General features: G+C 41.5%; 1 protein-coding gene across 1 annotated transcript in view; it reads left to right on the plus strand.

Moving 5' to 3' along the window:
- Abcc2 (ATP-binding cassette, sub-family C (CFTR/MRP), member 2) overlaps nt 1-7,165 on the plus strand; it is a 66,494-nt gene extending 59,329 nt beyond the window's left edge. The window contains exons 27-32 of the mRNA XM_005407678.1: nt 288-389; nt 769-912; nt 1,702-1,860; nt 2,827-2,993; nt 5,417-5,611; nt 6,567-7,165. Of these exons, the coding sequence (XP_005407735.1) occupies nt 288-389; nt 769-912; nt 1,702-1,860; nt 2,827-2,993; nt 5,417-5,611; nt 6,567-6,696 (897 nt within the window). The 3' untranslated portion in view covers nt 6,697-7,165. The remainder of the gene's footprint in view (nt 1-287; nt 390-768; nt 913-1,701; nt 1,861-2,826; nt 2,994-5,416; nt 5,612-6,566) is intronic.
- The last annotated feature ends 6,353 nt before the right edge of the window (nt 7,166-13,518 follow it).

The raw sequence follows: 13,518 nt of genomic DNA on the forward strand, positions 1-13,518 counted from the left end.
GCCTTGAACTTGAAGAGACTCTTCTGCTTCAACCTTCCAAGTGCTGGGGTTGCAGGTGTACACCGCCATGCCTGGCTGTGTACTTAATTATTAACCAGCCATTCAATGCACTGACCTTACCCTCCCACCAAAGAAACAGGATTATCTTTCTTTTACTGTGTATATTCTTGTAGAACCCAGCACAGTACTGAAGCAAGCACTGAAATGACTTTGTAGTTTGACAATTTGAGTTGGTTTTTGAGCCTAAGATCAGTTTTACATTCTACACTGTTCTTTTCTTCCTATAGATCACACAAACCCTGAACTGGCTAGTGAGGATGACATCAGAAACAGAGACCAACATTGTAGCTGTTGAGCGCATAAATGAGTACATCAATGTGGAAAAGGAGGTAAGGGGGAATCAGAGGAACCCAGGGGCAGGCTCCTCTGAGGGTCCATCTGTGCCGCTTCTTAATGTCTCATATGAGTTCATAATATTTTTTAAGAGTTTACCTTGCCCTAACTCAAAGACCTTAGTTTTTCAAATTTAGGATATCATTTGGGGAAGTCATGTCTTAGACCGTACCGAGTTAGATGGTGGCTCCACTGTGGAGATCCACAGAACAACCTTACGGGACAGGATTTCTTTAATTGAATAAGGTAGAAACGTTCTGGAAAAACAAGTCTAGGTCAATCAAGCAGCTGGGACACTACTGTTTTGTGACAGGAGGGCTGTTTGGCTGTGCTGCTGCTGTGTGTAAAGCACTTCTCGCCCTGTCCCCTTGCTAGGCATCCTGGATGACGGATAAGAGGCCTCCAGCAGATTGGCCCAGCAAAGGTGAAATCCAGTTTAGCAACTACCAAGTACGGTACCGACCTGAGCTGGATCTGGTTCTGAAGGGGATCACTTGTCACATCAAGAGCACTGAGAAGGTAGGTGCATGTGAGGCCTTATGCTCAGAGACACAGAATAGGGAACAATTGGACTCTGGGCCTTTATCACTGGGTAGGAGCAGAGAAGATCAGGTCCTCTACACTGTGTGCAGGGACACGGCACCACCACCTGAGGTCAGAATATCAACAGAAGATGTCGGCTTCCCTGCCCACTGACCGGGGTTCACTTCCGGTGTGGGAACAGCATGTAGCAAGGTGCTCAGGAAGGAAATGAGGGAGCATCAGACTTGGGAAAGGAGCTGTGGAGAAGAGCAGAGTGGAGGATCGTCCCTGCAGAGAATGGTCTGCTGTTCCTCCCAGTCTGAGAAATGGTTCTTCTGATGGTTCTTGAGCCCTCCAACGATTTAGGGGTCTAAGGTAGGTTCAAAAACATCTTGGTGAGGATGCTGAGGTCCAAGTCAGGGTCTAGTTCTCAGCTAAAGGCAGGCCTGGTCTTTCCCTTCTCATTTCTAAATGAAGACTAAAATAAGAAAGAAGCTATACTATCTGCTGATAATTACAACCACAGCAGCTGCTGAGGGTGTATATCCATTTCCTGCCATCACCACAGATCTCAGCAAGCAACCAGTTATGAGGTAGGGTGGGAGGGCCATCTTTTTCTGACATCTGACACTTTTTTTCTTCTGCAAAATCCAAAAGTTTTTTACTGTCTTAGAGACAAAGTAGTCAAACACTGCTTCCTACTACCTGTGACTGTGAATGGCCAGGCTAAATAATTTCTTTAAGAACTACCTGTTGAACTAACTTGCAAATGAACTATATTCACAGATTGGTGTAGTGGGCAGGACAGGAGCTGGGAAGTCATCCCTCACAAACTGCCTCTTCAGAATCTTAGAGTCTGCAGGTGGCCAGATCATCATTGATGGAATAGATATTGCTTCTATTGGGCTCCACGACCTCCGAGGGAAACTGACCATCATCCCCCAGGTAAGCGCAAGAATTTACTTCAGCACACATTGGAGCAGCTTGTTTTGCCAGAAACAATGAGATCTAGTCAACTAGCAGTGACATTTCTACCCACAACTCCAGATACCTAAGCTAGTTGCCTAAGCTACTTTGTTTCCAACACTTAAAAGAAGTTTTTGAATTTTTTTTTGTAATGCGCATTTGTGACTGCTCGTGTCTGGCCAGTAGATGGCGGCAACACAACGAAAGTCAACTAGAATAAATGATTATTCAGCATTTCTATAGCCCATCCTGGTTTGCAAAACCTTTGCAAGTTTTCCTGCTGAAGCTTAAAGCGATTAAGCTTTATATTCCCTATTTGATATGGTCAAAAGATAGAGGAGGAAATTCGCTGCAAGGTCTTAACGTCAAGTGGAACACTTAGTGTATCAGCAAGAAAGACTTCCCTTTAATTTACTCTCTGAACCCTTCCAAACAAGGAGGGTCAGGAGGCTTCTATGTGTCTTCTCTTTAGAACCGTGTCTCCTCCTCGCTGTAACCAAGTTTCTCTGGGGGTGGCCTTGGTTTGCCCGGTGTTTGCTTATTTCAACATATTCTTTTCTTCGGACTCTTTAAATGTAATAAATTCTCAGTGGTCAGTGCTATCTCATGCTCTACTCTTCCCTGACCCCTCTACCTTGAAACTCTGTTTTGCTTTGGAGGAGGAATATTCCTCTTGTATTCTGAAGAGAATCTGTGGTAAATTTGGAAATCCATAAGTGTATCTCAGAATGAAGCAGTAACAAAACAAAACCAAGGGCTCTTCTTAATCCTGTGGTGGCAGCTGCCCAAGCCCCTCAGAGACCAGGCAGAAGCTTGACCGTGAACCAGCTTCCTGCCTCAGGAGTCTGTCTCAGGCCAGCCCGATGTACTTTCTTTTGGTCACAAAGACCTGCAGCATCCTTTTCTGACCTTAACCTCAATAGCGCCTTCGTCTCTTGACTTCAGGACCCCGTCCTGTTCTCTGGAAACCTAAGGATGAATCTTGACCCTTTCAACAAATACTCAGATGAGGAGATTTGGAAAGCCCTGGAGCTGGCTCATCTCAAGTCCTTTGTGGCCGGCCTGCAACTTGGGTTGTCCCACGAAGTGACAGAGGCTGGTGAAAACCTGAGGTAATGTCTCATACCCCACTTCCCTCTCAGGCAGTGAGAGTGTATAGGGACCAGTCCTCACATTCTTGTGTTAGGTGATGTCTGATGTTGTGGAATTTTCACTGTACAGGTCTAATTTTTAATGTATAAAATAAAATCTTCCACTGTGAAAGTCATATAATAAAATAGATGTGGAAGTGCTTAGATATTCTTGAAAACATTTGTTATTGAATGTGCCCCTCATATGAACTGCATGAGACGTGTTTACAGTTGCCACCACTGCACAGAATCATAGAAAGCAGATTCTCAACTTAGCTGCGCATAGTAATTAATTGACTAAACAGACTCATGCCTGGTACAATCCTAGAGGCTGATTTAAGTAGCCTGAGGTAAAAACAGGACACGGTGAGTCTGAAAGGATCCCACAGGCTGTGAGGGGTGTCCCAGTTTGAAAACTATTGACCCACGTAGATGGTGGGGATGTAGGGTCTGCAAGGTCCTTAAGCATTGTTGAACTACCTCAAACCAACACAAAGACTCTCTCGGCCTTCAGAGTTCTTCTTACCTTTTCAAAGTATTTTTGTATAGTGGTAGTTATGAGCCATTAGAAGTAGAAAGGAGAGCTCAGTAACTCAAGTAATGGACCAGCAGCTCTGAATTCACCTGGCAGCTTGGGATAGATGCAGAATCTCAGGACCAATCCTACCAATCCAATCTGCATTTTAGTAAGATTCCCAAATGGTGTGTGGGCACACTGCAGCTTGAGAAACACCCGTCAGAGCCCTGGCTCCTAACTAAGCTGCTAGAGTCAGCTACGGTACTGAACAAATTCCAGTGCTCAGGCTGCATCCCCAACCAACTGAACTGAGGACCCGGGTGATTTAACCTTAGGGGCACGTGCAAGGTATGGTAGTAAATACCATCAGTTTGTTTCCCTAGCAACAAATCTAGGAACTAGCTACTCAAGTCTTTATGTGATGTGAAAGGTCAAATAGTCGACAAATATATTCTAGCATCTACCGTGTGCCAGACACTGGAGATACAGAGGCAAATGACACTGACACAATGCCTGATTTCCTAGCATGCACAACATAATAGAGGAGACAGACCTGTGGGAATAAATGACGGTGCTGTTAATTTTTTTTTTTTTTTTTTTTTGTCTTTTTGAGAGAGGGTCTTGCTATGCAGTTCAGGCTGCCCTTGAGCTCACGTTGTAGCTCAGGCTGGTCTCGAACTCCCAACGATCCTCCTGCTTCAGCCTCCCAAGTGCTGGGATTATAGGCGTGCGCCACCACGTCTGGTGGTGCTGATAATATTGTGAAGAGAGTGTACAGAACACTATGGTAGGATATGATAGTGGTGCTTCCGGTTTTTAAGAATAAAAATCACATCATCGTTTGGTCCATATTGAGAGACACATGAATGGTGTAACCAGTGCCTTCATTTCAGAATTGAGTTTCAGACCTGGTTTGGGGGATTGAAACTTAACATCTGTGTTGAGTAATGGAAAATCAGCATGGAGGGAGCAGCTGAAAGCCCAAGAGGTACTATCACACAGCCTGTCACTGTCCAGTCCAACTGACCAGGCAAGAGGAGACTGGTACAGCGCAGTAAATAGTTTCGCAGTGTCTCGTCTTACACTACAGAGGAATACTGGATGTTTATCTTAGATGACTTCTCATCTCCTACAGAAATTTTCTTACAGACAATTATAAAACTTTAGCCAGCCCCTTCTTACTGCGTTCCCTTAATGGTCGCAAGACGAGAGAGCAAGCAGCAAATTCCTGAATATTTCCTTCACATCATTTCCCAAAGCTTTTTTACATAAGTAAAAGGCCCAGCCTTCGTTACAGACTTTTAACAAGTTAAAGATATTTGCACTTGACAAGCATAGTGGAATTCCACGTGCACCATATCTCACACCAAGACATCATGTTCCTCAGGTAGTTTTATCTCTAATCAAGGCAGAAAACCCTGAACAAATGATTAACCATGAGACTAGAAATTACTCATTAAAATAATGAATGGATTTGCCGACGCCTTAAGAAATAACTCGGGGGCATTCTAGTGAGCTGCCAGCGGTGTCAAGTCAAATACTTAGTTTATTCACATTCGTGTTGTTTTGCAGTTGTTGCTATCACTGTAGCCAGTGCAAATCATTTCCCAGTGTTTTCAAACATATTTAAACATGAAAATTGCCTAGGTGTTTGTTAGAAATGTACACCCCTTCCCATTCTGACCGAGTGAGGCCCAGAAATGTGATTTTATTGTTATCCCCTTAGTGACTCTTCTAATTGGGAAAGTTTGAAAAATATTGCAGAACAGTGATGAATGGAGATTTTGGAATGGGAACCGTGAAAGTCGGATCTGCAACATGCAACTGTCCCTCAGCCCAAGTTCCTCCCTAGTCGTCAGGGCTAATGTGTGCCTTCTACTGTCCGCAGCATTGGGCAGAGGCAGCTCCTGTGCCTGGGCAGGGCTCTCCTTCAGAAGTCCAAGATTCTGGTGCTGGATGAGGCCACTGCTGCTGTGGATCTAGAGACAGATCAACTCATCCAGAAGACCATCCGGGACGAGTTCTCCCACTGCACTGTTATCACCATTGCCCACCGGCTGCACACCATCATGGACAGCGACAAGTGAGTGAGGGGCGGAGCCTGACGGCCACAGCTTAGCTTTTGGTGACGGTGTCGGCTGCAGATTCCTTACAGGGCTAACCGTCATTTTACAGAGGAAGCTGAGGCCTAGAGAGTTGAATGAAATTGGCCAAAATTACACATCAAGCTAATGAAACCTAACAGGGTCCAGGGAACTACACAGAGGGCAAAATAGAAAATTGTAATTATTAACTGAGTATGGGGAGGTGGGGGCCTAATCCACAAATGGCAGCCTTTGGCCATGGACCTTCCCCATCATACTGAGCTGTTGCCCTGTAAAATGACTAGAAGCTGTCTGATCCTACTCTGGCACGTTAGACTCAGAAGTCAGTAACAGTAGGAAAATTTGGAGCAGCAAATTCTTGCTTTTCTGACTCAAGGGAAGGCTTCCTTTTAAGCTAATCATCCTTAAACAATGTGTACTTTGAGAAAAAACTTACACAAAAGGACTCGTACTGCATATATTGTTCTATGACGTGCTGCTTTTGTTCAGTATTACACATGGGGTTCATTTGTGTTGGTATACATAGCTGCAGTTCATTCATTTTTTAAAATTTATTTTAAAGAGAATAAGAAATTATCAATGGTTGTTATACTGCATACTGTAATCTTCAAAGTAGTTGCTCAGATTACCAGATATAGGTATGCAAAATTGATCAAACAAGTATTAACTACTCCTTTCAATAAACTAATAGAAATTAGTAGTACAATTATCTCAGCTATCTTGTGTGTATATATACATACACATATATATACATATGTATATTTTTCCCCTTCCTTCTTTTCTTCTTTCCCCATCCCAGTTGTTCTTTCCTTTTGAGCAGTTGCTTTGTAGCCTTGTATGATTATCCTACAACTTAGTCCTGGTTAGTTTTATAAATGTCAGTAGTGGAGATGCTACTTTGTAAGCCTTTTATTTTCTCCCTCTTTGTTTCAGGATAATGGTCCTAGACAGTGGGAATATTGTAGAGTACGGCAGCCCTGAAGAACTGCTGGGAAAGTCTGGCCCCTTCTATTTTATGGCCAAAGAAGCTGGCATTGAGAACATAGACAACACAGCACTCTAGCAGCAAATCGCATGGGGGAGAAAAGGACTATACAAATCAGTTCTCTGTGTGTGCGCAGGCATGTGTGTGAAGTTATGTCATGTGCAGAGCTAGGTATAAAATACACATTTTTTATCTAGGTCTGACTATGTTGCCCAGGCTGGCATCAAACTCTTGGGCTCTAGTGATCCTCCTGCCTCAGCCTGTTGAGTAAAAATGTACATTTTATGGAATGATAAGTGAATACCCATGTGCCCATTATCCAGATAAAGAAAATGAATATTATTAGGAGCCTCAGAAACCCCTGAGTTGTCCCACTTTGATCATAACTTCTTGCCCGCCTCTCTTCCAGACAGTCACTCTCCTGAATTTCATGATAATTGTTCCCTCACCCTTTGTTTTAGTTTCACCACCTTTGCATGCATCCGTAAACAATGTGTACCTTTTAAAAATCTTATCTAAATAGACTCACTCTGCATGGATTCTTTTATGACTTGATTCTTTTGTTCAATAATATATTTGAAACCATCCATACTGATGCAAATAGTGAGGTTCATTCACTTTCACTGTTCTTTTGTAGCATGGCAGTATACAAATACACCGCAATTTAGCTATTTTAGTATTGGTCAGCATTAAAGTTATTAACAGTTTTTCTTTCCTGTTATGAACAGTACTGTTATGAACATTCTAGTATTTATGCCTTGATGTATATGTGTGAGGTTCTCTAGAGTATAATTCAGAAGTGGAAAGTATGCATATGTTTACGTGCACATTCTAGGTACTGTCAAACTCAGAATACCAATATGAAACAATTTTGTCCATCTGAGGAACTAGTATTTCACTGATGGCTTAATTGCATTCTCCTGGAGACTACTGAGGTTGCATTTGTTTTTATACTCCTGGGGCATTTCAATTTATTTGATTTTACTTTTGTGGTACTGGGAATTATTTAAATTTATTATATAGTTTTTTTAAACATTGTGTCTAATAGTTCCGATGTCTAGATTCTTTGCCATCTGCTGTTTGTTGGTTTTAATGCATGGTGTTCTAGTTGCTTGTATGTCCTGTAAATTTTTACTATAGGCTTCCTGTTACCCTTAGAATTTGATCTGGTAACTTTTTTTAGGGTTGAGTCGAACCTAGGTTCTTCCTAAAATGTTTCTTCCAAGCTGTCTGAGGCATCACTCAAAACCTCTTTGGACTAAATTCTCCAGTAAGAGGTTTCACGGTGTATATTAGCACAACTTCAGACCACAGTCCTGTAGAAGAGTCAGTCTGTGATTTACACATCTCCAGGGAGAGTCCTCCCTTTGACACAGTAACAGTTTGGAGGTAAGCACAAATCTTCTTGTTGGTGACTCCAGCATTCCGCATGGCGAGATTTGTTTCTTATTTGACCGTACATTGCAAGTCCAGCCTTTCCAGGACTCAAGTTTATCAGAGAAGACCTTGCTTTTCTCTCCTCCTTGGCAGACCTTGGGTTTATCTCTTACCTGAGCATCCTGAGCTATCAACAAAGTGAGAGTTCAAGGTCTCCAAATTTCAGCCTAAGCTTTGCTCCCCGCAACATCCCGCAGCTTCTTGTGTCATCTTGTTAGGGGTTCGCCGTAGTCCTTACTTCCATTTTAGTGACGTAATACTGAATATTTTTATTTTACTGAGGTGCTTGGAGCGGGAAACTTCCTACAGGAAAGTATAGGCAGAGTTAACACGCACCTGCCTTCCTCTGGAAGTTGCAGGTTGCACCTGTTGTCTCAGCATAGTAACAGCTCTCCCTTGCCCTTTAACAGGTGTCCAGTTTGGATGATAAAACCGAATAGTCTTACTACATGTTGTCCTGTGAATTAGATTTTTAGTCACTGTAAATGGTGATTAACAAAGTTGTGTAAATATTGAGTTGTTGACTAAGGGGTTTATTCAAGGAGAATTTCCTCCTTAATTCTGCAAAATAGATCTGGGACATTATATATAATTGTCATTATTTTTCTCTTTTTTTTTTCTCATCTGATTTTTTGAGACAGGGTCTTGCTATGCAGTTCAGGCTTGCTTGAACTCACTATGTACCTCTAACCCTCAAACTTGTGGCAATCCTCCTGCCTCAGCTTCCAGATAGCTGGGATTACAGGTGGGCATGACCACGCCTGGCTTGTCAGCTATTTTTCAAAGATAGTTTTTGAAATGTATACCTATGTAGCTCCTACAAACTGCAGGTTAGTGTATATCCATCTAACAGTCCATCAACTATAAAATGCCAATTGTTTTATGTACCACTAAGAAAGAACACTGCCAATTAAACTCTGGCATACTTTATTTGTAGGATACATCCTATTTGTGGGAGAAAATGGCATTTTAAAATTAATACAGTACTGTATCCCTAGAGCTCTGTCAGTGCCAAGTTCTTTATCTCTGCTATTGATCTTTGTTCACTTTCCCCTTATTTTTCCAGCCTCTGTTGCTCTTCTAATCTACCACCACCACCACCACTGTCATCATCATCGCTGTCACCATCACACCATCTCCTTTATTTCTCTTTCTCAACTCTATTTCTTTTTCACTGCCAGGTAACTAGCCATTGTTTTCATTGCCTTCATGATTATTAAAATTTCAAATAATTGTGCTTCTTTTATTTTCTTCTTAAACATATTCCATATACTTAAGCTTTCCAATTTGCTTCTTAAAACAAATTTCTAGGTATAAAGAATTTATACCTAGAAATAGGTATAAATTTATACTTCTAGGTATAAATACCTAGAAATATAATATAAATTTATATTTCTAGGTATATAGCATTTATAGTTTCCAAGGGCAACTTTGGAAAATGGGACTGGTTTATATCTGCTGAGAGCTGACTACAAACACGGAGAAATTAACAGAGATAAAGCACCAAGGGTGAAAGTGAATTTGTGAAGAAAAGCCTTGGTACTTTCTCAATTTGTTTTCCAAACAAAATGGTCCAGTGTGAGCTTTGTGCCTTCATCTCCAGACAACTTTGAAGATGAACGATCATCACTATTCATTCAACATCTACTACATGTTTTGGCGTTGTCTCATATTTTCTAAAACGCAATTTAATATAAATAAAATATGTTTTATTTAAATGACCATTTCATTCCATTGTGGCCTAAGTTAATATTCTTCTCACAGGTTTCATTTCTGCTGTTAAGCTGAGATTCAACAAGACAGGTACTCACAAGAAACCGAAAATATGGGAACAAACAAAGCCTTATTGAAGTGTGCAACCAACACCCCGACCGAGAGTCAGAAACCAAGATGTCAGCCCCCAGACAACTTTTTACTGGGTTTTTATACATTTACAAGTAACCATGGTAACCACATCACCTTGTTTTTGGAATTTTATAAAATGTCACATCATGGTCACAAGGTTTACATTTCCCAAGGGTTTGTTAGTGCAGTTAAATTGTAGCTCACCTACAATTTGCTTTAATTCTTTGTTTCTCATTTGATGGCTCTTGTTCTCCTTTTGTGGTTGATGGTTACCTCTAAGGATGGGTGGAGGAGTGAGTTCATCTAAAGTTTAAGTGACTCCTGAAATGGAATTACAAAAAGAAAATGGAGTCTCTCTTGCTGTATCACTGCCAATCAATTTCAAGGACAATTTTAGATAACTACCTAGAGCTATATGTTCCCTTAAAATGCCGCCATATCATCTCTAATCTTTTGCCTCTTTCTGTGCCTTTTGTAATTCTTCCAGATACATGGAATCATAGTATTTATGAAGTGAAGAAGACTCTGCCTATTATTTAGCTATTGTCTCTCATTTCAAATCTAGCTTTCTAGATTGTGCTTTGTGATCCTGGAGCTGGGACTTGCAGTCACAATCTGTTTTGCCACCTCCTCCTTTTATGTTCTAATGACCAAGGGTACTTGAGGGAGAATGGGCATAGGCTGGAAAAGCTAGAGACTGTTCCATCCTGCTTGCTCTGTTTACATTAGTATCCCTCTAGCAGTATATATATATTTTTGCTGCTGCAGCATCAGTAGGTTGTACAAGCAGCAACACTGATTTTAGTTTGTAGTTTTTCCAGCAGTCACAGAACCAGTATCATTGTGTCCCTCAGAGGCACCTGAACCATCTGAGTAGCACCCAGTCTTTCAGAAGTAATGGAGTAGAAAATAATTAATAATTCTACACTGAGACATTAGTACAAACAAGAAAAATGTATCAAGGGGACTGTTTTTTTGTAAGCTAATTTTGTATAAGTGCTTTTGGAAGCATCATCTGAAGGCAACAGAATGAGAATAAATTTAATCACAAATGCATACTGATCAAGAATTTACTAGAAAATTAGCCAATAATGTTGTATAAACATTGATATTTAAGTCTTCAAGCTGCTGGAATTTAGATTTAGTTGGTCTAAGACTATATTCTATCATAAGCATGAGCTTAGCCTTCCAATAAACTAGACACTGAACTGGGTTTTCAAAGGTTTCATATTACTGTTTGGAAATGCCATGGGGAAAAGATTGTTAAAGTCCATCAAAGAATTGACTATAAAAAGCAGTTAATTTCATAGTCTTTTTTACTTCACATATAAGTAACTGGCTGTGCTGTACAATTTAACTCTTATAGTAAAAAAGCAACCATTTAGGGGAGAGGTAGAAAAGGGATAATAAAGTAATATATGTAAGACAGGATTTCTCTCAGGTAAAATAAATGTAAGAAGATTTTTTGGAAGAAAACAAAAATCAAGTTAGTTTGGTTCTTTGAATTTTGAAAACGGACCATGCTAGAGCTCCTTTTCCAACTCTTAACAATCAAGGCTTTTGTTCTATATAGGTAATCTCTTGGATGGTCTTCTTGGTTCTCACCATGGTATTCATTTGAGTTTTGTCTGAATAAGAACATATATTTGTGGACATTTGCTTGCTGTCCCAGTTTATAGACACTCATTCTTCTCTGGAAAACAACTTGGTTGGTTAGTGTCCATCAAAGTTACCGAGTCATCCATTGGTTGTACTATTTATTCCAACCATAGATGTCTCTTCTAATACCTTGTAACTAACATCCTTGCTTGTCTGGCTCCTTTGTGAGTGCTTATCTCCAGGCAAATTATGATCTGATTTGTCAGGGCCTCGTCCCCTAGTTGGCAGAGTGATGCCAATCCGTAAGATAATTCCTGGCTTGCTTTTCATTTTTCCTTCATCAAAATGTCAAATATTGCCAGGAGTTGCGGTGCACACCTGTAATCTCAGTACTTGGGAGGCTGAGGCAGGAGAATTTCCATGAGTTTGAGACCAGCCTGAGGTATACAGTGAGTTGAAGGCCAGCCTGAACTGTATAGTGAGACCCTGTCTCAAGAAAAAGATAAAAAATGTCTAATATCCCTGCACACTTCACTCCAGTGGTAATGGCTGAACAGAATCCTTTTGTTTTAGTAGGAGCTAGAGTAGGAGTATAGCTCAGAGACCAAATTTGGCCTTTACCCAATTTTTTAAATAAAGTTTCATTGGCACACAACCATGCTTTTTTGTTTCTGTATTATCTATGCCTGTTTTCATGTTATAATGTAGAGCTAAAGCACAGCAGATTAGATGGTCCCCAAAGCCCTGTATAGAAAGTGTGCTGGTACTTATTTTAAAGCCATAAGTGTAGTCTGGACTCATCATGCTTCCATTCTCAACAAAATAATTTGCCTTATCTGGCATGGTGATGCATGCCTGTAATCCCAGCTCTACAGAGGCTGAGGCAGGAGGGTCACAGATATATGCTAATAATAAAAGAAAATCTTAAAATATAAAAATGCTCAGTAAACTCATGAAAAGATGTTCAGTATTGTTAGGGAAATGTGAATCAAAGCCACAATGTGATGCTCCTGCAAACATAATAAAGTGGCTAAAAATTAAAAATAAACCCAAACCAACCATACCAGGTGCTGATAAAGATGCAGGGTGACTGGAACTCATCATTGCTGGTGGGAGCAAGGAAGGATACAGCCATTTTAGAAGCTAGCTCGAGAGTTTCTTCTAGAGGTGACATCTGCTCACCGTAAGACCCAGGAGTGTCACTTTTTGGTGTTTACCCAAGTGAAGTGAAAACTTCTGTTCACACAAAAACCTATATGCAAATGTTTACAGCAGCTTTATTCATAAGCACTAAGCATTGGAAGCGATCCAAATGCCCTACAATGGTGAATGGCTAAACACACTGTGGTCCATCCAATTAATTCCACGGAGCACTGAAAAGGAACTAACCTCTAATACACGTACCAATATGGGTGAGTTCCAACTCATTGTAATGGTTTATATCTAGATGCACCCCCAAGCCACAGATACTCACAGGCAGGGCTTCTGAAAGGTGACTGAATCACGAAGGCCCCATAGCTTAGTGTGGTGCTTGGAGGGGCCTAGCGGAAGACGTGGTCTCAGGGGCGTGGCCTGGCGGGTGGGCGTGGCCTGGTAGCGGGAGTGGCCTGTTGGGGGCGTGGTCTTGCAGGTACATCACTCTAGGCTGCTCTCTTGGCTATCACCTTCCCGTGTCATGACAAGAGCAGCTCTCCTCTGCCTAGCCCCTTCCACCAGGCCTTCCTGCCTTGGAGCTGGCCAACTCTGGATTAAAAACATTAATCAAAGAAGCCTCTCTTCCTTTAAATTATGGGTGTTGTGTATTTTGTCGCAGTGACAAGAAAGTGACGAAGGCATGCCCCGTGCTGCGCCAGAGTCCAGGTTCCAGGAGCTACATGATACATTAACCCATTCACATGACCCTGGGAAGGGTGAGCCTGGGGAGACAGAGAGCCGACCGCGGCTGCCAGGGACTGGAGACAGGCAAGGAGCTAAGGCGGAGGCCACCAGCAACCTCGGTGGGTCAGCGGACAAGCTCTG

Source organism: Chinchilla lanigera, unplaced genomic scaffold (genome assembly GCF_000276665.1).
Source record: "Chinchilla lanigera isolate Chin_1 unplaced genomic scaffold, ChiLan1.0 scaffold00106, whole genome shotgun sequence".
NCBI classification, from domain to species: domain Eukaryota; kingdom Metazoa; phylum Chordata; class Mammalia; order Rodentia; family Chinchillidae; genus Chinchilla; species Chinchilla lanigera.